The sequence below is a fragment of the Lagopus muta genome, chromosome 18 (genome assembly GCF_023343835.1).
Source record: "Lagopus muta isolate bLagMut1 chromosome 18, bLagMut1 primary, whole genome shotgun sequence".
Classification (NCBI taxonomy): domain Eukaryota; kingdom Metazoa; phylum Chordata; class Aves; order Galliformes; family Phasianidae; genus Lagopus; species Lagopus muta.
This window is the reverse complement of record NC_064450.1, coordinates 2,237,229-2,260,909: the sequence shown is the minus strand read 5'-3', so window position 1 is coordinate 2,260,909 and position 23,681 is coordinate 2,237,229. Positions and strand designations below refer to the sequence as shown.

The 23,681-nt window shown below is 48.4% G+C and overlaps 3 protein-coding genes across 3 annotated transcripts; all 3 read right to left on the bottom strand.

The window, feature by feature from the left end:
- Window positions 1–683: 683 nt before the first annotated feature.
- TVP23C (trans-golgi network vesicle protein 23 homolog C) lies at window positions 684–7,546 on the bottom strand. The gene is made up of 7 exons (XM_048965164.1): window positions 7,474–7,546; window positions 6,964–7,046; window positions 5,472–5,616; window positions 4,657–4,746; window positions 3,343–3,474; window positions 3,126–3,254; window positions 684–2,223 (listed from the first exon to the last, which is right to left on the bottom strand). Exons 1-7 carry the CDS (start codon window positions 7,483–7,485, stop codon window positions 2,191–2,193), a joined length of 624 nt encoding a protein of 207 aa, XP_048821121.1. The 5' UTR covers window positions 7,486–7,546; the 3' UTR covers window positions 684–2,190.
- A 1,479-nt stretch (window positions 7,547–9,025) lies between these two features.
- LOC125702358 (F-box/WD repeat-containing protein 10-like) lies at window positions 9,026–12,716 on the bottom strand. Its single transcript, XM_048965522.1, has 3 exons — window positions 12,661–12,716; window positions 11,691–11,944; window positions 9,026–9,887 (listed from the first exon to the last, which is right to left on the bottom strand). The coding sequence occupies exons 1-3, from the start codon at window positions 12,714–12,716 to the stop codon at window positions 9,049–9,051; spliced, it is 1,149 nt and encodes a 382-aa protein (XP_048821479.1). The 3' UTR covers window positions 9,026–9,048.
- FBXW10B (F-box and WD repeat domain containing 10B) lies at window positions 11,848–20,549 on the bottom strand. The gene is made up of 11 exons (XM_048965156.1): window positions 20,251–20,549; window positions 19,190–19,396; window positions 18,965–19,092; window positions 18,403–18,525; window positions 17,776–17,900; window positions 17,114–17,317; window positions 16,065–16,186; window positions 15,502–15,650; window positions 14,750–14,892; window positions 13,854–14,009; window positions 11,848–12,974 (listed from the first exon to the last, which is right to left on the bottom strand). The coding sequence occupies exons 1-11, from the start codon at window positions 20,324–20,326 to the stop codon at window positions 12,719–12,721; spliced, it is 1,689 nt and encodes a 562-aa protein (XP_048821113.1). The 5' UTR covers window positions 20,327–20,549; the 3' UTR covers window positions 11,848–12,718.
- Window positions 20,550–23,681: the final 3,132 nt, after the last annotated feature.

The following is a 23,681-nucleotide window of genomic DNA, read 5'->3' as shown; positions in this document are numbered from 1 at the left end:
GCCTCTGTCCTTGATTAATCACGCTCCAATTTCCAGAAAAGCACTTTCTATTTTCCAGGAACAGTTTGTTGGGAGCTTTGGCAACATCGGAATAAACACGAAGGCTAAAAGATGTAGCATATCTCAGAACAGCTTCCTGGCAGCTGCAGGTTTGCTGGAGGCAGTGCAATCCCTGGGACAGCAAGGGCAAACAGGGACTTGTTCAGCCGGAGCAGGAAGGATCTCCTTTCTCCATGCCACAGGGGCCAGAGGCTGCACTGGTGCGTCCCCCCGTGGCTGCAGCAGCACCTTGGCTTCACGGTTCACTTCATCTGTTTCATCTCCATCAGTCAGAATGAAATCACCTCTTCCAGGCCAATGGGGAATAGAAGTGCCAGCTGTGTGGTGGCACTGGCGCACACTGCCACCTGCAGAACACACCCCAGAGCTGGGGACCTTTGGAGAGCACTCAGGGTGTCAGCACACCAGCCGAGGCTCACAGATTGACCTGGCTGTGTGTGACTGCAATCCCAGCACACTTGTGAAGGTGTTTACACAGGCCAAGCTTTCCTGGACTCTTGGGGTGAAAGCAACCGTGACAGAGCTCCTCATTAGCACGTGTTTAACTTAACACGTAACCCACCATAAACAAGAACACTGGATATAAACAGAGCTCAGCCATGAGTCATAGAAGGGACACCCGGTCTGGTTTAAACAAAGCATTATTTTAATCTCAAGATTTTATAAATATATATTTACAAAAGAAAGGTATCGATCCAAAGAGTTAAACAAATGTACAGCTCCCAAGTATTGCTACGGTCCAGGGAGACATACAATGTTAACGCAATCCCACAATTTACAATACCCATTATTCAAAAGGAAACCACATTCTTAATTTAAAATACCTCTTCAGAAGTTTACAATACCTCCCGCTGTGAAAGCACAACCTGCCTTGAGCAGCACGACGTGACAAGAAGGAGCTGAGCCCTTTCGTACAGCTTTGCACACAGAACACACAATTTCTGCCACTGAGGTGAACACTGCAAGCCAACATTTCACCGTCATACAAATGGGTTTTTTTTTCCCCCCAGCCCATAGATTCCTAGGGGAACACAGTGTGCTGCACGGATTCAAGACATGCAAATGTCTTGCAAAGTCAGCATGCTGATGCCAGGTCTTCAGGCAACTCCATTAAGATTATGTGAAACACCTTTTGGTCATGGAACAGTAGAAAGCAGCCTGAACTCAGCCTCAGCTCTTGTTTTAATGGTTACCTCCAAATCCACTGCATAGGTGAATAACTGAGTGGAAGGAAGTTCTGCTTGTGTAACCTCCTGTCCTGTACCCCAGCAGTGACGTTCCCTGCTGCCCTGTGCACCAACTCACACCAGGTGGCATCATTTTAACAGCTCTGCCCATCACCTGCTCTCACACTCCCTCCACCTCTGAAACCGTGTACAGCTTTCCTTGCAACCTACTTTTAGTCCAGTTGTGCTCTTCGTACACAGGCCTGCAGGAAAAACAGGGGTTCTCCATAAACTCAGATTTAATCAAAGTCCTGGTTAAATGTTACTGAGACCTCCAACAACACTTAAGAAAAATAAGTCTGGAGCTGCTCAGTAGCCACTTGCTGCAGTTTCCACTTGACTTCAGAAATCCTCCTACAGCCAACAGCAACACTTCCTTTGGATTTCCTTCACTGCAACAACCTCAGTGCCATTCAAATCACAGAATGAGAGACGCAGAGCCAACAGAGAGCTATCTAAACTTCGTAACAGACCTCCAGGAACAAAACACAGCTAAGCCCACAACCAAAAACTACCTGAGGTACCAACTGCTGGAGGAGGTGGGGATGGTTCTTGGAGAACAGAAGGTCCTGTGTGAGCATGGTTTTTAGAAGGTTACCTGGCATTTTTCTCTTAACGTATCCAGTGAGTATAAACCTGCATCAGAGCACTACTTAGGATGTCTTCTGATTCAAAGTTCAGGCAATATAATTCTAATTAATCAAATTAAGAAAGGACTTAAACACAAACTGCTAGTGGAAAACTGAGTATTAACTGCTAGGAGTGTTAACTGGAAGTCTTGCACAATGTATTTACTTCTTTTAATTCACACCTCATTTAAGCAGCTCCCAAATCTCACGGTCAGACCAATGTTCTCTGTGCTTCACTACTGTGAATCCAATCCAGCTTGAGGCTTCTACCGTGCTCAGGATGCTGTCTGGTCCTCTTTAGCCACAGTCTGCAACAGGCAAAGAAAGAAAATCAAGTACATCACAGGAGAACTGTGTGACTCACTGCCATGATTCTGGAGCAACACTTTCATGCTTTCCCAGAGACTGAGGCTGCTCTGGGCCTTTGGTTAGTGCTCAGAAGCTAGCAATGAACACAAACCTGACACAGACTGTGCTGCCAATATTTAAGCTTCTTATCACACTGATGGCAATAAGTACAACAGACACCTGGGAACCTGCAGCAGCCAACCCACCATGTGTGCAACAGGGAGCCACAGTTAGGAAACTTGGGACAAGAAGTTAAATGGCAGCCTAGAAGTCAAACAGCGCCCATGGTGCCGAATGCTGCAGGGAGCTACAGCAGGCAGAGGAGGCCCTGACGAGAAGAGTTGGTTGGAGGTGAGGAAGAATATAGAAGGCAATGGTAGCAATGATTCCAGCTAGGAATACACACAGTGCAGCCGTGCACAGAAGCACAGTGACCCATCGTGCCTCCAGATGAGTGTTTCTGGGGCTGGTGCAACCAGAAGGGGAAGTACTGCAATACAAGGAGTAATTTAGCAACGAGTTCTCCATGAGCAGTAAAACTGATCAGAAATCCTTTCACTCGGTCACTGTTTTCCACTCACGCTCCTAACAGACCAGCCATATTCCAGTATCTTCTATGGCATTAGTCCATGACACTAGTGAATAACACAGGCTGACACGCAGTTCCATTTGGAGCATGATTAGCATGCTAATCTGTGACTTCACGAGCAGAATTGGGAGGAGGGTGTCAAATTCACAAGAGTCCCACTAAAGAACTCCAAATAACACCTTTTTCAATCTTTCTTCTCATGGGTCAGGTAGGAAGGAAGCCTGCAGACAAAAGCAAACACAACTAGAGGGCTTCAAAACCCCAATATCTCACCTGCCGCAAGAACTGCTTTCCAAGGTAGCTGGTTGCCATGCTTGTCAAGTTCTTCCTACTGCCAACTTTGCACCTGATGTATCCATAAAGGTTGGCTCCCTGCAGAACCACTCCCATCATAACTACTGCCTAAGGCACAAGAAAATACTGTCACCGATTTGCATCGCCTTACTGGCAACAAACAAAGTTCATCACTGAGTTGAGGGAGGCAACTCACCAGCCATTTCACTTTGAAAGAAAACAGAGCACTGAAAGCAAATATCACCCAGATGATAGGGCAGGTAATCAGACCTAGCCAGAAAATTCGGGACTCTGATTCTGAGGAGGTTTTATGCCCTTGTGCTGATACCTAGAAACACAAAGTAAATGGAGATTAACAGATCTCACCATCACTACAAAACAGCCCAGCACCTACAAGTCTCCTGGCTTTTGTCCCCACACAGCAGTACTGGATGCTTTGGAGACCAGCTTCCATACCTTGTGACAAAAGATGTTTCCATATGGGGGGAAGTAGCAACAAATCGTCTGTCTTGGAATATTTGGGGCAAAAAAGCCTCAGTAAGTTTGAGAAATGTTACGTGTGCTGCATGGTTCAGTTTCCACACACAGAACGGGTAACACCTTCTACCTTAACACCACTGCACAGACAACCAGTGTCACTGAGTGCTGCCAGTACTAAATATTGATGCTTACAGCCATCAAGTCAGGCAATTTCTACACAGATATGACTCACACTGCACTACTGATCTTCTTTATTGAGAAGATCTCAAGCAATCATTCATTCTTCCTACAAATAGTTAAAAGATCTGAACAGAGGGAGCTCATGGCTCAATTTAATGTATTACCAGCAGTTTAGATATTTTTCATCCTCTCCCTAGCAGATTATAGCTTTTCCAACAAGCACAGTTCTGAGAAAGAATTCATCTGCAGGGGCACAAATTCATCTGGACAAAGTTTTGGGTTCCAGACTCTGCACCACTGTAGATTTCCAATGTGAGCACAGGCAATGACTTTTACCTCACTCCACATCTGTGCACCAGAAGTGCTCTTACCCCAGTGCACACAGAGACAACAGGCAGGGATCAAAAGGGTAACTGACAGGACACGAGGTGCCACCAGAAGGCAGATCAGACACACAGCAGCAGGCAGAATGAACACAGGGGAGCAGTAATGCTATGAGCAATGCTGGATTGTTTTGCCTAGTTCCAATGATCTTCTACGGGAAGTAAAAGATACGTCAGCTGTTCTGTGCTCACACCAGAACATTTCAGTGCTCTTGGTAAGACCTGGGAACCTTTACAACATTTTATGTGAAAATGAAGTTACACAAACATTTTTCTCAAGTCTTGATCTGGCTTTTAAAGAAAGCAAAAAACATAAAAGATGATGTTATCCTTCAGTACCACCATGAAACAAGCGAGCGGTTACAGACCTGCGGCTGGAAGCTCTAAACTCTGCAATTCACCACCACAAACATAACTGGTAATTAACAGGGGGTTGGTAAACCTGAAACACCTAAAGGAAGACTGACCTTTCTAGATTCAAATTTCCAGTGACTTCTACCATCATCATCCACCTGATTCCACCAGCGGAGGCCAACCATCAGCCGCCCTGTGACGTTCTGAAAGACAGAAAGCAAAGAGGCTTCAATTCGCCACCAGGAGAAACCATCAGCCAAACGAATCCTTGGGAATACTCCACCTCAACGCTGCACCCACAAGAAATTATGGTTTTTCAGCCCCATATTTTATTGCTGTTAGCTCTTTCAGAAGCTTTCAGTTCTCCAGGCAGCAAATTCCCTTTCTTATATTGGCAGCTGCTGGTTTCACAGCAATCTGCTCTCAGTGGCTGCACAAGTTACAATGCTAGCTGTATTTTAGAAAGAGAGGCGTCACACACTGCAAAGACCTCATATTCCACTGCTCTTGAGTCTGCCAAAGCTTGGCTGTTTGGGTTGCTATTTGCAATGTTGCTCATTTGCTTCATGTGGGCAAACAAGACCACGAGGCTCTCATATCCAAACCCATTTTCTGATACACTCAGCACAACAACAAATTGCTGTACTAACATAAATGACGCACACTGGTGACTCAGAAGTGACCTTTCTAAAAATGAAGCCTGTGCTGCCTTAAAAAGAATAAGTCTGCTACAGATCTCCATTTGATTTTCAAAAAGAAAGCAGCTAATCAGCTACATAGTGCTGTTTCCTGCAGTACTTGAGTGCATCTCAGGTATAGTTTTGTTGGAAAGGCACAAAGAAGGTTCTTTTTTTGTGGAACAAATATCACTCTACTCAATTATTCCTATAGGTTAGACATGATAACAAAAAGCATGAGAGGAACTTACCTTTACGGCCCAAAAGTCACACGACAAGAGAAGGATGATTGTCACCATGCAGGCAATAAAGCTGCTAGTTAAGAGCTCACAGAGCAGATAGACAACTATCGCACTGACTCGGAAGAACAGGTGGAAAAATGATGCCACTGGATGCCTGGAATGAAGGACAGCATGGTCACAGTTCTTTCAGACAGGACTGAAGCAATTTCAGAGAAACAACACTGCAAAGTGATCCTCTCCCACCAAGGATAAGGATCAGCGTTATTATATGAAACCAGTGTGTTGTTATTGCTGAAAATATGGGTTAAAAAAAAGTTAACTGGGAGATTATCCTAAGGAGGAAAGGTTCCACTCACAGACATAACCAACACAATGTGAATCTAGGGATGAAGGAGCCAAGTATTTATTTAACCTCATGTTCAACATAAGACAATTTTTTTTGAGGTAAATTTAAAAAGGGTTCTGACAAGAAACAGCAAACTGAGCTGCATCACACAACAGACATGCCTCCTTTCTGACTTGTGCAGTGCCCTGTTCAGAAATGTACAGTAGAGCCAACATCACCACACCAGGATTTCAGACTACCAGCTGTGTGGGAAAACAGAGATCATGGCCTGAACAAATGACTGCTGTGTAGGAAAGGGCTCACGTTAGCTTGGGAATGCAAGTATACCACCTCCAGCTTCTGCTTATAGCTAGAAAAAGCGTATTAGTGAGAAAATGCTCTGTAGCTGTACATTATTCTCCTTGCTTTCTATGAATGATTGCTAATCCTGATATTTGATGCTTTATGGTCTGTGGCTGTTATATATATGGGCACAGCATCAAGGGCTCACAGCAGACATCTTGCCAGCTTGCTGCTACATGTATGTCCCCAGGAAATCTCAGGGCAGACACGATACTGGTTGGTCACTGCTGGTACTGAAGGCCTGGCAGACACTGATCAGCCAGCTGCTGCCAGTAACATGAGTACCTCCCCAACAAATCAATGAATGTAAGCTCATCTCCACGTACTTTCTTTCAGGATTAGCAAACCTTATGCAGAAGTGTTGGTGCTTCTGCCCAACACTGGTGTGACCACAGCAGGACGTGGCAGGCAGCAGGGCAGTGCCATTCACACTAGGAAACAGAGACTGGCAAGGAGATAACAGACCTGCCCAGACAGCAGCACTTGGCACAGTGAGAGCCACCTGTTACAGAGAGCTCAGAGACAGTAACGTCTACACACATTTAATGTGCGGACACTCAGAAGCACAAAGGCACAGATACATGGATTCCAGCTGAGCTTCTGGAACTACCTCTCTCAGCTAAGCAGAAGTTACTAAAGTTACTATTCTTTCTAACAAAACAAAGATATTAGCCGTTATGTATTTCAACACAATACAGCAGCCAAGAAAATGGGGCCAGGGTCGTTTTGTTGGTGTCCAGCAACAGAAACAACAGGATGGGACAGTCCCTCCTTCTCCAGAACTCATCTATAAACTCTCTCCAGGTCACTGACCTTATTTTTGACTTTTTTGATCTCCTGGATACTTCATCATCGGCGTCAAAGAGAGAGACATCCTCAATGTCATCACTGCTGCCCTAACGAGAGGAACAAGCGCAGAGTTACAAGAGAAAGAGAATCGCTTTTCGACTTCAACCCGGCTCACTTCTGATTACACTGAAGTGCTGGGATGGCGCCTAGAGATTTAAACACGAAGCAAGCGCTATAAGGAAAAGACACAGGAACCGGATTTTCCTATGACTGCTAATTCAGGCAGCGCCTCCCGTGCTGAAGAGAGGCAGGAGGAGCGGCGAGGCCTCCTCGCCTCGATCGTGCTCCCCTCAGCCAGGAGCCAGCTCAGCCTCTGCGCTCCTCCCTGTACACAGTGCCCGCAGCAGCCACCAAGCACCCACAGAGCGCAACACCCGAGCCTCAGCGAGGCCCACGCAGCCCCACGGCCGAGCCCAGAGGAACCCCACGCAGCCCCACAGCCACACCGAGCTCCGCGCAGCCCCCAACCCTCACCTGCCGCAGCATGGCCTCACCACCACTTCCGGCTTCACCACCACTTCCGGCCTCACCACCACTTCCGGCCACGCCACGTCACCACCGCGGCCAATCTCGCGAGAGTCGCAGCGCCGCGCCTGCGCACTGGGGCACGGCTCTGACGCCAGAGGGAGGCCGTGGAGGAGGGGTAGGGTCTGTTGAGCGCCCGGCTGTGGCTGCGGTGCCGTGAATTGTGAGGGCTGGGCATGGCCGCTCCGTCCAGCTGCAGCCCTCCTGCCACAGCCCAGCCTCAAACCTCTCTTGCGAGAAAATAATGTTTCCAGCACGCTGGCCCCAATGTCCAGGGCCAGACAACAGACACTGCTCTGTCTTATCAGGAGCTGGACTAGTGGAAAACACGAACACTTGTTTTACCCCCAGAAATAAAGCAACAAAGCCACCCGTTCAGTTTGGTTAAATGCAGCAGTTATTTTCTCTTTTCTGAGGCAGTGCTACAAGCTTTGGATTTCTCATGCACCCTTCTACCGGCATATGGCTGATGGAACTGTTCTGTACTACCAGAAAGTACAGAAAGAAAGGTCTGAGAATAAGATCCCAATGTTTTCCCTGCACCACCATCGCTGTTCCTGTGCAGCACTGATGGCAGCTCCACCACAGCACAGCTGAGGCTGGAGGGATCTCTGGGACCGGCTGCTCCCAGCCCTGCTCCAGCAGGGACACCCCAGCAGGGGCCCAGGACCACAGCCCAGCAGCACTTCTCCGCGCTGATCTCCATGAGGTTCCTCCAGCCTGTTGCTCCAGCCTGGCCATGTTCCCCTGGCTGGCAGGCAGCAGACCCCCGTAAGGGACGTGCTCCATTGCTGGGACCATTTTCACAGCCCTCTGGATGTTCTCCAACAGCTCCGTGCCTCTCCTGTACTGAGGATTCCACATCTGGACACAGTACTCCAGCTGAGGTTTCACAGCACAAAGCAGAGGGGCAGATCCCTTCCCTTGCCCTGCTAGCCATGCTGCTTTGAATGAATCCCAGGATATAGTTGGCTTTCTGGGCTGTGAGGGCACCATTGCTGGTTCATGCCCAGCTTGCCATCCACCAATACCCCCAGGACTTGTTCTGCAGGGCTGTGCTCCATCCTCACATCCTCCAGCCTGTATTGGTCATGGAGCTTGCCACAACCCAGGCGCAGACCTTACTTGGTTACCCTCCAGTTCTGGCTGTTCAGCCAGATTCCTGTACACCTTGCTGTCTATTTATCCAGCCCATACTTCTTTAGCTTATAAACTCTAATCAGTCTATACAAACTCTAACAAGAAGAATTTTTATTCAAACAGTTGAGCCATATCTGTGGTCTATTAGTCTTGAATGTGCTGTGTCTATAATAACGACAGATCTAGCAACTTAAAACCCAGGAGAGGAGTCACTCCATTCACTGCCTTGAGAAAGTGCTGAAAGCACCAGTAATATCTCACTGGAACAGCAGAGACACCTTTCGTACTTACACAGAAACCACAGAAAGGCTCAGCTGGATACCCAAGGAAGCCGTGACATTAGAGACATCAGATGCTGGTGATTTGCTGGACTAATGGGTTACCTCAGATAAATGTATTATGTCCAAGTTCAGGAGCAAATATCTTCCCCTCCTTAGTAAAAGATACTGTAGGTAGGCCTTTAGCTTTCCTTAACCAGGCCTTCTTGCGTGCTCTTTGATGATCTTCTACGAGCTTTGCCTGGTTTGCCTGACACTGAGCTACAGCAGCTGCAGCATGTGCCTCCTTTTGCTGTCCTGTCAGAAGTCTGAACCCACTGTCAGCCTGGGAAGGATCTGCAGCGTGTGGACAAAAGGGTTTTTTTCCCCTGCAAACTGCTTCATTTTTCATTTGTGGGATCATCACACATGTTGATTTGATCTGTTCAGAAGCTGTACGGTCTGTACCACTGTGCTGAACTCTGTCTTCAGGGAGAGAAGTGCCTTTACTGTGAGCACCATGAACTTTCTTTCCTTGTAGCGAAGCACTGCAAGTCTTGAGACGTACAATGCAGGGAGCAGGAATGGAGGAATTCACAGTGGGCCCATGCAAAGAATTTTTCAGCTTGAGTTGCAACATTTTCGTTTCAAAGGGTACAGAAATCCTTTTCATAGTCAGAGAATCACTGTGAGATCTCGCACGTTGGAACTGGGCTGCCAGATCCTTTTTCTGTTGCAGAGGGGTTGTGTATATTTGTCTTTTTTGTTGCTGTTGCAGCAGACATTCCAATGCTTTCCTGGTTGCTGCAGGATGTTTTGTAGAGGAGCGGACAAAGGACGGCTTGCCACTCTTCTGCAGCATGCTGACAGTCAAGAGGAGCTTGTTAGAGGACAGTGAGCCCTTTTTCTCTCCCTGCTGTCTGTCAGGATGTGCAAGTACAGAAATGCCGTATTCAGATGTGCCATCTGTTTTCAAAAACAAAACAACACCGAGCATAAATGGAGTCAAGAACATTGTCTGAGGTCATTAACTGCATGGAAGTACCCCAGGTAAGACCAGGGACAGGTGCTGTGTTGGTAGGCATATGGACAGTCCAAGTTGATCTACACAACAGGCAACACAGGCAGCAATGTGCTAACGATGCCCATTTCGGTTTATTCATTCTTAGCCTGCCAGTATCAGAGAGAATTCTGTCCTGGTGACCTGAGGAGTGATCTGTACCAGAGGAGTTCCGTACCAGTCAAATGAATGCCAGATTCTATAAAATACATCATATTCGTGTGGGGGTGGCCTGATATCCAACCCAACTTGGCTTCCCGTGTACCCCTTTCTTGTCCTTCAGTTGTGTATTGGGAAATGGCTTTAAGAGAAGTCATTTCCCAGCAGAAATCTGTGAAAGAGCCAACATCTGAGAACCACTATGAAGTACTTCCACCCAGACCTGCACTTGAGCTTGAAATCACAGGACACATTTTGCATTCTAGCTTTGATGTCTGAAGTGATGTCAAGGCTGACTTGCATGTTTAACAGACACATCAGGATGGATTCATTATTACACCTTTAATTGAGAACTAAACTAGGATTTCAGCAAAGACTGTACAATGCTCAGAGCCATGGCCTCACTCTAACACTTCATTTGTCACCTTGCAAAGCAGTGTGATGCCATTTGCACATCACTGCTTGGCTCTTTTTTGTTTATTTGGTTTTTTTTTAAGCTGGTTAACTGATACTTCTGCCTTCTGGAAATATATTTCAGAGAATAATAAGCTTAATTTGCAAAGGCAGAACACAGCAAAACAGACTGATAACAGAATCTTGAGTTGGAATGGACCCACAAGGACCACCTGTACCTACAGCCAGGGTTGCCCCATCCCAGGCACAACATCCAGCACTTGTTAAACTTTGTGCAGTTGGCGATTGCTCAGGATCTCTCTGCAAGGTCTCTTTGCCCTCAAGGGAGTCAGCAGCTCCTCCTAATTTATTACCATCAGCAAACTGACTCGGTATACATTTGAATCCCACCTCTGGATTATTTAAAAACATTGAAGAGAACTGGCCCCAAAATTGGGGAACCCAACCAGTAAAGTGGCCAGCAGCCTGAACACTACTAATGAGGATCACTGCTTATTCCTCACTCAGTTGTTTCAGTCTGCACATACGGGTGGCTCTGGATCTCAGTTACAAACACCCTGAATTTGGGGTAAAAGACTTCTGATGGTTTCAGCACTTCTGAAGCGAGATTTCAGCGTCTGCCCAACTCAGAAATCCAACAGACTCTGAGTTTGAATGCTGGGAGAAACTGTAAGTTGAGAGAAATACCACATGGCCAAGGACCATATTTGTGATCTCAGTGCTGTCATTTTCAAACTACAGCTTGCTGTGTCAAGCTGGCTGAGATGATTTCCACATATATTATTTTAAGCATGTTTTTCTTAGCAGCTACTAACTACCTGAAGATATTTCCTACACGTATCTCCTACGTGTGATAAAGCAATCACAGCTTGAATAAGGTTATGGAAAAAAAAACAACAAAACAAGATACCAGAGAGCTTGGCTTTGTCATTGGACTGGATTGCTTTCCCTATTTGATCTTATACAGCTCCTGTAACCACTGCACCCTCTACAAGGATCCATTTTGCCACTGCAAACCTCTCATCCAGAATTGGCCTGTCTCCTACAGATCATTACTTCTTGTTTAATCCATTCATTTGTCTTAGATGCACTCATTCAAGGAACCAACATCCTACTGTGCTATGACAAGTTCTCACCAGCATCTGCCAGGTTCCTTACAGAAGATGCCTTTGCTGGCTGTCCCAAAGCAAAAGGATGGGGCTGGTTGTTACCAGGAGCAAAAAGCTCTTGCTGCTCTGCCTGGATTTGAGAAGACCTCCTGCTCTCAAGCAAATGCTCCTGTTGCTGGCAAGCTGCAGGTTTTATCAGTTCATTGCACAGAGCTAGAAAGCAGAAGAATACATCATCTCTAAGCTGTGTTGGTGTTAAACTTCCATTTAAAACAAAAATCCTCGTAAATTATGAGACTTGAAGTCTCTGGCCACTGCTTTGCCTCTTATCTCAGCTGGATGTTGGAAACAACCCACTCGTGTTTGATTAACAGAAAGCATCACGGGAGCCAAAAGTGGCAGTAAGTGCTGATGTTCAGAGTTAGGTGTGCATATACACCACCCAGATTTTTGCCACTACAATTAAAACAATCAGTTTGCTTCCCGTTGCTGCCCACTGCACGTCCTGCACCAGGCACAGCTGCTTCAAGGAAGTTAGCAATTCATGCTATGAAAACTTCCCTACCTAGCTCATCTGCTTCTGTGCTGTTTGATTGTAGATTTGTGGTACTGTATCAAATAACTGCTGATTTCTCAAAAATCACACCACAATATGATCATTTAAAAGGTGCCTGCTTATGTGCAATTGCATATCCCAGTGATGGCAAGTTCTGGATGCAGGTGTCCTATGATTTTCTGGGGATTTTAATAATTCAGGCTCTGAATCAGCAGCATGTTTCCATGCACACCAGCTGTCAGGACGTGAATAATATCACTGATGGATTACTCAGCTGGAAAATGACAGAAACTGTCTTAAGCAAGCTGAATTTATATCAGACCTTTCTAAAAAGGTGCAAAGGTTTTACAAAAGCCTGGAAACGACAGACCCATTGAAATGCAGCAGTATGTCTACTGCACTTCAAAAAGTGAAGAGCCTGCATATGAAGACAGCAGGTACCTGATGCTATTTCTAACCCACTTCAGCAAACCATGCCAGAGCACTGCAAAGGCCATATCTAGTGCTTTGAGGCACTCCAGAACATTTTGGCAAGCAGATCAAGCACGAGAAGGCCAGCACCTCGTATCTTCAGGCGACGCATCTGGCTGGCAATGTGGCTCTTGGTTTGCTGGGAGGGAGTCAATGCTGTGCCCAAAGGGCAGCTCTCCTGCTTCTGCTTCCACACCAGCTCTCGCTCAGCTCCTAGCATGTAGTCCCACGTGACATCCTCAAACTGGAACATCAGCAGGCTGCTGGTTGCACTGATCACCATCCTGGGGGAGGAAAGGGGAGGCTCTTAAAAGCAAGAATATCATTAACGCAGCAGGTACTGCCTAACAGGTTTGCTTCTGTCTAATACAAACCCTGAGGGTAATTAAACAGAGCTGAGAAAATGATCACTTCTTTGGGAAAGAAAAAAGCAGTAGCAATTAGTCCCATCAATCACGTACCACACTTCTAACTCACGTCGTCTGCCTGAGCTCTGCGCAGCTCCTCTCATCCCACTTATGGTAAATTCATTGCCACGAAGGATGAAAGTTAAGGAAATACAATCAAAACGTCCCAACAGTGGACTGAATTTGACCGACGTAATGCCACAAGAAATTGGAGACACCGTGTTATCAGGGGCTTTAAACCTCACGTAGGGGGGTGTCCTGGGACTGGCTGGGATGGAGCTAGTTTTCTTCCTAGTGCTGCATTTTAGGGTCATGACCAAAAGAGTGTTCAGAGCACATTGGTGATTCAGCTCTCACTTATCCAGAAGTTGGGAGCCACCTTTAGAGTTGCAGATATGAAGGAACCTGGAAGCATTTTCCATTGTTGGCTTTTCTACTGAGACGGGTCAGGGAGCGAGCAAAGGCTTTGTCAGTCCTTGGCTTGTTTCTCCAGCCTCTCAGTAATTTGAATTCAGCTTTACAGTTCAGATTTTATCTTAAATCATACAGAAATGGGAAATTTTAGACTGCTGAAAGAACCAAACAAATCATTTTCAGCCACTGTTAATAAAAAACAATTTGTCAAAGCAGTCCTGAAGCAGCAGAGTCCTTTAAAGCTTATTTGCAAGAGAGAGAGATGGCAGAATACATCATTCCTGAAATTACAACCTCACCTACCTAATTTGGTAGAGTCTGACTGCAGCTGTTGTCACCAACCTGTTTTCGGAAGCACAGAAAGATACAGGATCCCCTCTGCTACTGCCCAGCAGCACTCTCAGGCAGCTCCCAGTCAGGAAGTTAAACACACGGATCTTCCCATCAGCACAACTGCTGACAACTCTGAGATAGAGCAACTCCAGAGACAGAACTTCCCTGAAAACACAACATACAAACATTGGTGCAGTCACCGTGCCTTCACCAGGAGACAAGATCAACTGCCTCTTGTTTTGCAAGGGATGCAAAGCCCTGCCTCTATCAACAGGCTTATCAACAGGAGCAATCAAGATGTTTGGAAGACCTGCAGAAGTTCTTCATAACCAGTCCTGTGAAGATCAATAAAGTGACCATGGCCAACAAGCAAAGCCAACGCTCGTCCTAGAGTAACCACTGTGATTACAGCTGTCTGCACCTTTAACATTTTATTTTTGTGTCTAGGAAAGTAAATAGAACAGTAAGATGCTGTGGTTCTCGTAGTTGTAACAAGCAAGTACCACAAGTTGATGTAATATGCAGCAGGTGGGGTTCAGCATGCAACGCAGCCACCATGAGCAACACAGAGTCAACTCTTGACCAAGTTGCATGACACCCAATTGGGTGAAGGCTGGGATCCTTCAAATTTTGGACTGTGCACTGTCTCTGTCTTCAGTCACTTCTGTTTGTGAGCCAGCAGCTGTGTATTTGTATTCTAGTTTGTCACAGATCTTCACAACTGACAAATGTTGGTTATGACCATGCCCTGCCTAACACTTTTGAGATGGAGGACGGTTGGAAAAGGAGATTTCACATTCCAGCATTGATTATTGTAAGATATTTTGTGTTCCTGTAAGGGAGACTTATTGTTTTTCTTTTTACAGCATGCTTTAGAATACACTTTGGAACACACTGACACTTACTTTGGGTGGCGGAAAGCCGTGAGGCACCTCTTAAGCTCTCCCACCATGCTCCATCCCAAGACGTATCCATCACTGCTTCCTGAGACAAGGTGCCACTGATCAAAGGACAGGCAGCTCACTGGGCCTAGGTGCCCTTCTAGTACCTGAGAGTAAAAGAAACAGGGGAGAAACTGACTGTGGCGGAAGGGGCAATTACAGTCTGAGCCCAGGTGAGATGGGTTATCTTGCTCTCGAGATGTAACTCAATTTGCAGCTCAATGCCATTCCTCTCAGAAGTCTGGATTCATACTGCTTCTGGACACCTGCAAAGCTAATTAGCAGGCTCTGGCCTCAACCTTTACATTGCAGAGCAGCTGCCCAGCTTCTTATAAACTGCTGCTACTTCTGAGAACAACAAACTTCCTATTCTGGATAACCCACGACACCTCCAACCCTGGAAGCTGCTAGTCCAGCCCTCCCACACCCCTCTCAGGTTCTCAATGCTTCCAACTGAGCAGTGATAAATGTACCTACAAAGTTTAAATAACGAAGGGGCTTGAATACAAGGCAATATCCCAGATAAGAACTTAGATATTTGCAAACAAGTTTTCATATTATTCTTTCACCAACAATTCTGCCATTCCTTTTATCAGTTTGGACTCTTCTGTTATTTCTTTGCTTTGCTTTGGTTTTAGAGAGTCTCGGGGGCAGAAACTAGTGATGGTAAACTAGTGCAGTAAAGTAGCACAGGATTATCCACCTGAGAAACTTACTTTGAGCAGAGTGCCTGTGCCAGCATGCCAGACTTTCACCAGCCCTCTGTCACACCCACTGACAACATGGGTTCCATCCATTTTAACAGCATAAACAATATTGCTGTGTTTCAGGGTCTTAAGACATACCCCGCTGTCCAAGTTCCACACTGTTAGGATTAAAGAGGAGAAATGCTGACAATTATCTGTCCCTACTGGATGGTTTTGGTTTGTTTGTATGAATTAAAAGGATCTGCCCCTTGTACCTGCAGCTCTGCCTGGAGCCAGGTGTTGACATAAAGAGTGCGACTACAAAGCAAACCTTTTAAATACAAAGCCCTGACCATGGCACATCGTTTCAATGCTTAATCTGCAAGTGAATAACAAGCCAAAGCTGTACCACTTTCCTGAGATTTGTTCTGGCCCTATAGCCACACAGCCATTAAAAAACAACAAAATAAGCAACAATAAGAATAAAAATCCACCCTAATACACTTGTCTTCGGACTATCACATGTATCACTCCAGAACTCCCCAGTTCTCTGCCATTCCCTTGGCTGCACAGCTCCTAGCTTTGGCTCTCACCTTTCACCATCCCATCTGTGCCCCCCGACACAAACTTCTTGCTGTGTAAATCCAAGCAGGTGATGGTCCTGCAGTGACCAGTAAAGATTTTCATACAAGCACCACTATATATATTCCAGCATCTATATGGTAAAGGAAATACAGTGGTTAATGATATCATTTATGGATGATTAATTACTTCCTACTTAACAGACCCAGCTCTTCTCAAATCCACGCTACATTAAGATCAGGAGACATCCCAGTGAGTTAATGAGGGATTCAGAACAATCAAATCAGGCTTAACATTACATTTTTACTTTTTGTCTGCTCTTCCATCCTCAAACTGCCTGGAAATTTGCAGTTGGATTTCAGCTCTGGCATGGCTGTGTCAGATTGACCTTCAGACAGAGAGCTTTACAGATAAGGTTATTTCTTTGCTGGTGGGTACCAAAATGATTTGGGTTGAGTTTGTCTTGAGAACACACAACAAACAACACTCCTGGGGAGGGGAAGGGCAGGCAGGAGAGCCTGAATCACTCTTCCCTTATTGTTAAATGCTGTTTTTGTGGATGTTGTGCACACGCCATGCCAGAGCTTTCGAGCTTTTCACCCCTCGGCGTAACACTCCTGAGATTCAGTGGTAAATAAGATGAAGCAGCTGCTCATCTCCACCCCCTTGTGTCAACACACAGGACCTGGGCAGGAGCAGCTGCACCCCAGCAGCAGGCTGCAGGGTTTGCTCAGCACAACAAACCTCCTGCAGCGTCATGGAGGAGCTTGGTGCAGAACCTCACTGCTGGCACCTACCACACTCAGCCCTGGTGCTTTAAGGTACAGTGATACACAGCTTGTATGAAAGCATCTTCCGACTTTATCGTTCAGTATTGGGTGAAACTGGAGAAGAGAAGCAGTCCTATGGTGGATGTGTTTAATTTATCGGCTTTACTTCATTACTACGGTGAAAGTGACGGGCAGGAGGATTCATAAAGATTGGAGTGGAAGGATTTAAGCTCTAATTTCTTAGATTTCCAGGGAGGTGGGATCCAGGGCACAGTCCCAGGGCTGCTCACCTGATGCTGAGATCGCAGCTCGTGCTAAGAAGGAGCCCTTTCCTCTCATCAAGCAGCAGTGCTTTGATGCTTCCAGCATGCCCAGACAGCAGAGGTGGCACTTCTCTCATTGACAACACATTAAAAATCCTCACTTTTCGATCTGCAGAACCAATGGCTACCAAGTCTCCCCCAGCATAGTGGATTACTCTGTCTGGGTCTGATCTGGATGAAGAAGAGTGATTGAGATGAGCTTTTGCCAGTTGACAAGCTCTAGCAGTACTCAGTGCTGAGTGATCCTCAAAGAGCAACCTGATAGGCAGCCTGCTGAGGATGTGGATCCTTTGCAGAGCAGCACAACCATGGTCCTCATTCTGCATTCCTAGGATCATATCTGGAAGGTAAGCTTTAAAAATGGGAGAGGGCTCCATCCAGCTCCACATCCCTTGTGATATACCATGGGTCCTAACCCTTGTGTCTTCAAGGGTGATTCCATTTGGTATCTTTGTTACAGGGGAAAAAAAAAAGATTTGATACTGTGAGTTGCTTATCACTGACACCAAGACCCTTCTCCAGCCATAGATCCACCCACAGAAGGATTGCAAGGAAGGGGACAGGGCTTCAGAAGCCCTGTTTGGCTCTACAGAGGTAGTGCAGAAAACAGGCAGGTGCAGCCCACGTACCGGTCAGTGAGGACACGAATACTGTAGGAGCCACAGAATACGTTCCTCTCTTCCAGCTGGATTGTGTCAGTTTGCAGATCACGATAGGCTGCCTGCAGCTTGATTTCCTCCTCCTCCTTGTCTTCCTGGTGGAAAGAAATAGGGAAGCATTACCCAGGAGTGGCAGAAACACACTGCTATTCCCTAGCATTAGCCATATCAGCTTATTCCCTGCAGGAACGATAGAGATGGAAAGTGCCAGTAAAGAACAACCAGCATGCAGTAACTCCCTGGTTAGCACAGAAACAAGGCTTCTTCCCTTCTGCCTCACTCAGTGGCAGCCATCTTTATCCATTGGAATGAAGGCCGTGTCTCCCATGATGATGCCCAGCCTTGCCAGTGCTATGGCCTCAAAGCTACTCCTGTGCCTGGGGGGAAGCATTAGGACAAAGCAGAACATCCTTCTGGACATGGATGCTGGCTTCCCCCCGTGCAAGAACTGGCCCTTAGGAGCTGCTTGCAGTGGTTCAAGCCAGAAGCAGAAGAGCAAAGGAACTCCAAATTCACAGTTCTGTTTCCCAAGACAACTGTGTCCTCCCTTCTCCCGGGGATGGAAGAGACACAGAAGGCAAACCCCGTCCAACATACCTTTGTTTTACTTCCAGGGCTGTGGTCTCTCACTTTGGTGACACATCCCTTTTCATTTAACTGTGGAACTGCTACATTGACTATTTTAGCATAGTTGGAAACTGCTCCCCGAGGGCACAACCCCTGGAAGAAACCAACAGAGGCAACACAATCACAGCAGAGCTTAGTCTGGACTAACCAGAGCGAACCTCTCCTCCAAGCTCTGCTGTACTGCATCCCAACCCCCAGCTCTGGCTTTTCACAATGAAACCTAGCATTTCCATCATCCTATGTGGAGCAAATAAAGTTCGCTGGGCAGAGCTAAAATGACCCGATCACCAAATCTTGATTTTAGAGCGTCCTGATCGACGTTCAGAGTTGCAGGCTCCCTAAACATCACTAAAAGTTATTCCGTTGTGTTTGAAACTGCATGAACATCCAGCCCAAGTTTGCAGATGGAGGAAGGAATAGGATGAACCTGGGAGGTGGCCTCCAGAAGGGCACCTCTATCTCATGGTTTGGGCAACAACATGGGAAAGAATAAAATAAGGGCACAATGATGGCAGAAGTCCAGGCACCATACCTGCAAATACAGGATTTTCTTCTGTACTGCTTTTTGGCACACGTGCTCCTTCTCAACTTCTTTGGCCAGAAAAGCCCAGTATTTACTCACACTGGCACATGTTTTAAGGGATTTGTTATCCAAAAGCCCTGAGGAACAAAGAGGACAGGGCAGAGAACAACATCCACGAGAAGCCACCCGTTACCCTCAGGGGAAACCACCCTTGGAAAATGAGAGACGCCTTACCCAGGATGTACTGGGACAGATGAACCGGCAGGCAGCGAATGAAGTCCTTGTATGTGACACGAGAAAGTGATGGGAGAGACGTAGGACGGGGAGGGATGTCCCCATGGGCTGAGGATGCAGTAAGCAAAGCAACCTCTGCACCAGGGCCCTCTGGGATGGGGCAGCTGGCAGCTGAGGAACAGAAGCGCACTGCTGGTGTTTGCCTACCTAGAAGACATTGGAAGGGACAGACAGCAACGGGACAGCTGTCAGTGCAGCCAGGGCTGAGCTTGGTGGGAGTGAAGTCCTACTGTTTTCTCCTTGCAAATGGGACGTTTCCCAATTAGCAGCACTGGGGGGGGGAAGGGGGAAGCAGGGAGGTGAAGGGAGGGTTTTCTGTCCTGGAAATATCAAAACAGCCTCTTGTTAAGGGATGTTTTCTGAGTGGGGTACTCCTGCTTTAGCCATCAGATTTCCTTCAGTCTTTGTCATGACGCTGCTGCAGAAAAGAGCACGACAGACCTCCCCGCCGTCCCCCAGGTAACGTTAAGGCAAACACAGCCGCTTCCCTTCTCGACAAACCGCAGCCCCGTCCTCCCACCTGCCCGGAGGAGGAGCTCGCTGCCTCCTGACCCCGCAGCTCCCCGGCCCCGCTCAGTGCCGAGGCGCGGATCGAACCCGCAGCCCCGCACCGCCGCCATCCCGGTCCGCCCCGCCCCGCGCTGCCGGGACACCGCGCTGCGCTGCCGGGGAACCGCGACGCGCCGGTCGGTGCTGCGAGCATCGTCCGTGCGGGGTCGGACCCAGCAGGAGGGACGGCAGCTCCGTGCGTGCTGGGCAGAGGCCAGGGCTGTGCTGTGCCCGCTTCTCGTGGGCTGCAGGGCTCTGGCGCTCGGAGGAAAGCAGGGCTCCAGCTCCGCCATGGCGTTGTTTTCCTTTGACGCGGCAAACTCAGCACCGGACACCTGCATGTGCCCCGCGTGTCTGACTGTGCCATTAAGTCATAGGTTTCTTGGTCCGCGCAGGCAGGAAGGTACGAGCAACCACCAAAACCACACAGGGACCCCGAAGGACATCCCCACCTCCCTGCAGACAGCCGTGACCGTGCCCTGCTCTGCCATCTGCTTCCAAAAGCAAAACCTGGAGGGAGTTCTCCATCTGCACCGTGCTGAGCCGCACCTGGGGGTACGTGCCAGGGACAAACACTGAGTGCAGGACATGGAGGAGTTGAGCCCAGCAGCTGGGCAGCAGGCTGCACTCCTTATCTGCTGCACAGTACTGAAGCACAGCACAGCCTGGCTGTGACTCAGCCCCTTTGTTGGCTCTGGTGCTCCTGCCCCAGCTGAAAGCATTTTGCTGTAGTTCCACTCCCCATGGTTGCAGGTTGGGGTCTGTGTTCTGCAGCAAGCAGTGTGTTCCTGACATTCATTTACCAGATAATGATAATATACTTCATTCATTTACCTGATTTGACTCTCTGGTATTGCCAGAAATATCAAAAATCAAATCAGGTAAACCAAAGTGAATGTTTTCCTGGCTCAGACTGTTCTGGGATGCTGAAAGCTTTGGGCAGGTGCTTCAATCTGCTGGGGCTCAAGGAATGCTGGGATGCTGCTCTCTGCCACAGGGTTTGGATGATGCTGTGTGGGGCGGGGGTTTGGATGCAGTGATCCCCATCGATCCCTACCAGTTTGGGAATGTTCTGTGTTTCTGTGATTCTCTGACCTTCTGGAGTGAGCCAGCAGTCCAAGTTCTACTGTGAAACTTCCTCTACCAGCCCTACGGAGGCACAGAGGACCACTACATCACCCTGGGGATGCTGTGGTCCCAGAACTCCATGTCTGCAGCAGGTTCTTGAGGTGGGTTGGCTGGAAGCTGCAGCTCATGGATCACTAATGCAGTGTAGGGCATCTTCAGCTGGTCCTCCATGTGGAGCACACAGCTCTATGTGCATCTCTTCCTGGACCTGGGCTGGGGAACAGCAGGTGCTGAGCTGCTGTGCTTTCTGTGCAGGGCAATGCAGATTTCTCACTGCCCTCCACAGACACCTACAGCTGGGACTAATGGCTGTGCTGGCAGGGTCTCACTGCAGGAGGTGGAGCCTTGAGGGAGGTGGTAGGACTTCTTTCTCATCTACCCAATGGCATGTGGGACATCCCTGCTGTGTGTGCAGCATCCTTGAAGGGCTGAGGGTCTCAAATGGATCCCAGAACAAAGCTGGAAGCCTGTGCTGATGGCTTACAGGAATTCATGTGATTCTCAGACAAGAGATGTCGCAGATGGAGGGCTTTACTGTGTATTTGGTATTTTGGGTATTTGAGGCTCGGAGTTCCCTACACACAGCATGTCCAGCTGCCATCAGGACCTACTGCTCACCCCATGAAGTTTGCACAAGTTTTGGAAGCACTGGCTTCGCTTGCAGGGGTTGGCATTTGGTGGTGGCAGTGTCACTGCCCTGATCCTGCTGCAGGTAGAGGAAGCCAGAGAGCAGTACAGCTTGTGCTCTCTTGCACCACGAGTCACCAGCAGTTACTGATTTACCCCATCCCATCCATCTGCACAGCCCCACGGAATGCCCTGCTCTCCTGGCTCCAGTGCCTGCAGTGGGGACTTTGCTCAGGGAGCTGATGCCATGATCCAGGTTTTGGCACAGGGTGAGCAGCTGCTCAGTGCCTGGCACAGCTTTTCCCACAGCAGCCCAAGAACCACACAAGAACAGCCTTGGGGAAGGGGATTACCATGGACTGCAAAGTTTAAATCCAATGGGAAACCCTTTTCTGCAGGCAGAGCTCACACTCATTGCATTTTTGCTTCAGCACCTGGAAGGACTGGGACCTGAAGTGAGCCATCCACTTTTTATGGACCTCAGGCTTTGGTGCTACATCGTTGTAGTGATTTCTGTACAGGGGCTTTGGGAGAGAAGGGATTAGAAGAAAGCCAGCATGCTGCAGGGCTTTGGGATCCCTTAGGGAACCCTGCATGGGACCTTTCTGCCCCAAAACTGAGATAGAAGGAAAGGGTCAGTAAAAAAGCCCCATGGGCAGACTGATGTGACGTCACCACAAAGAAAAGAAAGGACTTGTCGTTCAGAACAAACCCAGCAAGGCTGAAGCCCCTCAGGGTCACCTCGCCATCCCCAGCAGCTGCACCTGGTTGGGCTTTGATATCTCCAAGGATGAGGTCTGCACAGACTCCAGGACAATCCGTTTCCTGTGCTGATGCAAAGCCTTGGGACAAAGCAGAGCTTTGGCTTCCCCTGACCTCATGCATCCCTTGGGCTCTGCAGGCTCTGAGTGAGCTGTCGTGCTGCACTAAGGCAATTAATACCATTCTAATGCAATTTTCCCCTGCCAGCTGCCCACAGCCAGGGCATGCTGAAGCTGCTCTGCTTGAGGTCTTGGCTGTGCATAGCAGAGCGAGAACAAAATCATCTGCAAAGCACCTTAATGCCTCCCTGCCCCTCTGCGAGCAGCGGGGTGCAGCGTGCAGCCCTGTGTGTGCTTGTGAGCTGTGCTGCCCAGCTGTGGCCAGGCACAATCCAGGTGCTGGGAGCAGAGCAGTGGTAAGTGAGGCTTTGCAGCCTTGGCTGGAAACACAAACACCCTCCTCTGCATTTCTGTAATAGGGAAAACATCCTGGGAATGGGGCTCCCAGAGCAGCCCTCTGCCAGGGGTTTGGTCCTGGCTCCCGTGTGGCTGCTGGTGGCACGTGAGGTGAGTGGGATTCCTACAGAAGGGCTGCACAAATACCCATAGAGCAATAGCTGCAGTGCCATGTGCTGCGCAGTGAGGAGGGCATCTCCGGCCAGGGCAGCAGATGGCAGGGCCAAGCCCTGGGCACAGCAGAGCCAGGCATGCAGGGAAGGGAGGGATGCTTGCTGCAGGCTGGGAACGTGCCCTGCCAGTGCTTGCCCACGGCCACAGGTCTGATGGTTATTTACACTGCATGAAGCAGAAAGCTGAGCACAGTGACCCAGATGTGGCAGAGCAGTGCCATGCAGCAGGCAGAGGCTTTGCAGTTCCAGTGCACTTCAGGATCTGTGGTGTCACAGCACAATGGATGCAGACAGGCCCGGTCAGGTCTCAATGCTGCATGAGGGTCACTGCCCAGCTGACACAGTGGGCAGCCTTGCTGCAAGCTTTGCTGCTCCTGCTGCCCACCACCTCTGCTCCCTTCCCACCCTTCTGCTGCAGGACTGCAGGGCACTGCTCTCACCACCTCTATCTCTGCTTCCTGAAACTGAGAACAGAGGTGCATGGAAGCCATTCCAGGGAACTTCTCTGCAGAGTTGCATCTGCCTGTGACATATTTTGGTGGCAAGTTGGCTCCCCAGGAGCAGATGTGGGTCAGGAGGAGCCCAAGGGTGTGGGCAGTGGGACGGTGCCCTGCTCACATGGGGTTGTTGGCCCATATTTTTTCCCACTGGCATGCCTGGCTCTGATGCTAATGGGCTCTGACCAATCTGAGCCGATGCTGTCTGATCCTGGAGGTGCAGCAGCACGGGCTGGTGAGG